At 27.2% G+C, this 4,718-nt stretch overlaps 1 protein-coding gene across 1 annotated transcript; it reads right to left on the reverse strand.

Annotated features, from left to right (window-relative positions):
- Window positions 1-265: 265 nt before the first annotated feature.
- Window positions 266-3,194, reverse strand: LOC105621234 (4-coumarate--CoA ligase 1-like). Its single transcript, XM_012202703.1, has 5 exons — window positions 3,078-3,194; window positions 2,044-2,840; window positions 1,537-1,715; window positions 737-1,144; window positions 266-387 (listed from the first exon to the last, which is right to left on the reverse strand). Exons 1-5 carry the CDS (start codon window positions 3,192-3,194, stop codon window positions 266-268), a joined length of 1,623 nt encoding a protein of 540 aa, XP_012058093.1.
- Between the last annotated feature and the right edge of the window lie 1,524 nt (window positions 3,195-4,718).

Consider the following 4,718-nt stretch of genomic DNA (forward strand, 5'->3'; position numbering starts at 1 on the left):
ATATATTATTATAATAAATTAATAGTATAATAAAATTAATTATTTCTTTTGTTTCTTTTGTCTAGAACTAATAAATAATATAATAAAATAATACATATATATATATATATATATATATATATATATATATATACATACCTATATATACTTATACCTTGTTTATTTAATTACGGAAATAATAAGTACCATAATTCATTTGTTCGTTGCACAAAAAAATTACACAAGATTATAATGATGTGAGCCATGAAAAACTGATTTAACAAGCTTATAATTTTGATTTTAATTTATCTCGTAGTACTCGACGTAATATTTTACCAGATGGAGTCTTTGGAATGCTATCTACAAATCTTATACCACCTCTAAGTCGCTTAGGATTTGATACACGTTCTGAAACAAAAAATATATTTGTACATGCAATATATATATATATATATATTTATGAACACATAAAACTATATAATAATACTATATTGAGCGGAAAATATTAAGAATTTTTAAGACTACAAAGTAGATTTTTGGACTTAATTAATTAATATTGCATTTAATATTGCAAAAGAAAAGCTAGAAAATTAGTCCAATGCTTATTTCTTCCAATGATGCTAAAATATTTTTGTTTTTATTTCTCCTAAAAAATTTGCAAATGATGAAATTTCTAATCAGAATTAAGACAGGAATGCAATAGAAATACTTCATATATTGTTGTTAGTTCATTACATATGACACAGAAAATTCTTACCATTAATATACTGGATTATATCTTTTTCGCAAATATTAGAATTTTCTTCTTTTACAATGAAGGCCATTGGTAACTCCCCAGTTTTGTCATTCGATATGCCAATTACGGCTGCATCTTGTATACCAGGAAAAGTTAACAAAATCGCTTCGAGTTCAGCTGGTGGAACCTGATAGCCTTTATATTTGATGAGTTCCTTTATTCGATCGACAATATAAAAGTATCCATCTTCGTCATAATATCCTACATCTCCCGTATGCAACCAACCATCCTTGTCAATTGTCGCTCTAGTGGATTTTTCGTCATTATAATAACCTTTCATTATCAAATCTCCTTTGAAACATAATTCTCCTTTGCAATTTGGTCCTAAAGTTTTATCCGTCTCGTATTCTCCAATTGGTATTATCTTTGCTGAAAAAAAAATCAGTATTATATTGTCAAACTTTGTCGATATATATTCTATTAATTATATTTCTTATATTAATATAAAAATACACTCTTAAAATACATTATAAATATTGTGGAAAGAAATGCATACTGTGGAGAGGATCAATATTAAAATGAACTATCAAATATATTATCTAATACTGTTCCACAATACTATACTGTAAATATTTACAATTAAATATTTACAAGTAAATATTTACAATTAAAGAATAAAAAATGTTCGACTTTAAAATAATGACTCAGAAAAAATACATTTGTAAATCTATATTGTATGATAATAAGAGTAGATATTTAAAGCGTATAATTACGCTTTAAATAAAACAGACACTGTATTTTCCTAATCGCGAGAATCTTACCTAATATGCCTGGAACTACTACGCCAACACTGCCTAATTTTCCTTTTCCATCTGGTGATTGCAACACAGCTAAAGTAGTTTCCGTTAATCCGTAGCCTTGTTTAACATCAGTAATATTCATATTTAATCGTTTAGCGACAGCCTGCTGAATTTCCTTCGATAATGGAGCTGCACCACTCCTAATTAAATAGCAACTTCAGTAATTGCATAATTCGTAATTTTCGAAATAAATCTAATACAAATACATTTTATGTGTAAGTTTTCACAGCTTATTACAGTTCCATTGAACTCCTACATGTAAATTTATATAACAATGTATAAACTGTATATATTAATTTCATGAATATTCGCCTTTTTTTACTAATCTTTACTAATCTTATCTCATATCTTATTTTTATCATTAACAAATATATGCTCAGCCTAACATCTTTTTTTTTATTTTTGATTTTATGAATTGTAGCATTTTCCTTGAAGATTTAAACATCTTGTAATTTGTAATATACTTACCATATCGTTTTAACACAGGACAAATCATATTTATTCACAAGTGGATGTTTAGCTAGAAATACCATAAGCGACGGCACCATAGGCATATATTCAATTCTATATTTCTCAATGCATTTTAAGAATAGCTCTTCCTCAAAGCGTGAGAATACAATACTGCAATTTCCATTTAATATGCTAAGTACCATCAAGACGAATGAATATGCATGAAAGAATGGGAGTAGTGACAGAGAAATTCTATTTTCAGGAATTGTGTTAGTGTTCATATATATGCGTATGACTGTAGTAATATTTTTATCCGTCAACATGACGCCTTTCGGTAGGCCTGTGGTTCCACTTGAACATAAAATCGCTGTTACATGATCATCTAAATTAACGGGAGCCGCTTGAAGTGCATTTGCATCGTCACTAGAGACGTTCGATATCACTTTATACATGCTCGCCCATGAAACATTGTTGCGACCATCAGTAAGCATTAGGATTTTTGGCAACCAATGCAACTCTCTGAATATTTTTCTTATACCATTAAGTGATACTGTCGAAATAAAAATATACTTTGGTTTTGAAATAGACAGTGCATGTTTCAATTCTCTCTCACTGTACAGAGGATTTAAAGGACAGGCAATAGCACCCAGATAAAACGCAGCACATACTGGAATACAAAATTCCAGATTGTTTTCACTGCACACAGCTATGGTGTCGTTCGCCTTTAGTCCTTCTCTCTGCAGATAGACTGCCAATCTCCGGCTAGTGTCTAAGATATGTTGAAACGTCTGCTCCTTGCCAGTATAGGGATTTATCTGGCAAAAAAAGTTTATTGTCATTGTAGTAGAAAGTTGTATATGTATATAAAAATTAAATAACAAAATTATTTAAATTATATAAAAATTATATTTAAAAAATTATATAACATCTAGACTATTAGGAATTATTTTCTACATCGTATATTAATCTATTATAATTAATCAATATAATTATGTACATTAATTATGTATTAATAAAATTAATAACAACAATTAAGTCAATCACGAACTTACATGTGCTACACGAGTACCATGCGTCGTCAATTGCATTAATAACAATTGTCCCATCGAGATATTAAGTTCCGGCAACAATTCATCTTCACTACGTAAAATATTTGATTGTTGTGACATGTTGAATATGAGGAAATTAATTCCTTTTTTCACACGTTAAGAAGTTCTTTGATTCTTCAATGTAAAAGAAAATGAAATTGTGTACTTTGAAAAGTCTGATTACATTATGATAAGAATAATGTGATTATGATAAGTATATCTTCCACTCAACCTTCAATCAGTTTTTTTGACTTAGCAGATAATTCAATCAATAGTCACGAGTTTCAAAAAAACTGGTGACTCTACCAATTCACGGTTAGATGGCAGCAGGCGTACCATTTTAGACCGAAATATGAGTAATTGTATCTCTGAATGTTCGCTTAGATGGCATATGCGCCTCTAAAAGTGGTTTTGATATTCAAATCGAATGAACCCCATCTGATCGAATAGCAGCGATTTTTATTCAGCCAGAATTGTCTAAAAGGAAATTTTTTTAATTAAAATAATTGTCATTCCTAATTATATTTTTCCTTTCGCGTTCTAAATACCAAAAAATAAATTATTTTACTTACTTTAATAAAATAATATGTTATTTAATAAATTGATTATATTTTAACTGACAGAATTAACAATTTCTTTATACATAGAAGCAAATAATTGTTAATTTTAATTTTATTGTTCTTCCCACGACAAATTATTCATTTTTATTATTTGATATGAAAAGAACAATAAAGTTAAAAATGATAATTATTTGATTATATGTATAAAAAAATGTTTAAGCAATTCACTTGAAATAATTAATTTATTAAATTGATTAATTAATAAGTAATTAATTAATAATAATAATTGATTAAATAATTTTATGCACATTAATAAAATACAATCCATATTTAATAAGTTAATTCGCGATTAAATCAACCGACAGAATTACTTAACTAAAACAAAATTTTTATCGAATGTAATATATTGTATGTTTCTAATTTTATTTTTAAAAACGATAAAAAAATAAATAAATTCAGAACAATATTCATAAAAAAAAAATCAATGTTTGATTGGTGATAAATTTAACTAGTAGAATTTTCCAAAGCAAAATTTTATATGATTACGTAATTTTTGTCTCTAATTCATAATAAATTTTCTTTTCCATCTATAATAAAAAAAATAAATAATTCTATTATGATAGCAAAACAGTTGATACAAATGTCAATTGAATAAATTATTTCCCAGATAGCAAGTTGATATTATTTGTCATTTTATGTCAAAATAACGTTTTTAATATTCACATGAAATGACGACAAATACCTATAGGTTGCTCAAATTAATTAGAGTTTGATCCAAAATTATACATCGTTTTTCATATTTATATAAAAAAAGATATATAGACCGAGAATAAAATCTATTTCAAATCATAAAATCCATTTTAAATTCTTCTTCCACTTCTCCCTCCCCCCCCTCCACACACACACACACACACACACACACACACACACACACACACACACACACACACACTACTTATAAGTAGTATTATTATCTCTAGTGTAGTAATATAGTAAGTAAGAAGTAAAAATACTAATAGTTACGTACTAAGTTAAATTAAAGTTA

This window comes from Atta cephalotes (assembly GCF_000143395.1).
Source record: "Atta cephalotes unplaced genomic scaffold scaffold00032, whole genome shotgun sequence".
In the NCBI taxonomy this organism is placed as follows: domain Eukaryota; kingdom Metazoa; phylum Arthropoda; class Insecta; order Hymenoptera; family Formicidae; genus Atta; species Atta cephalotes.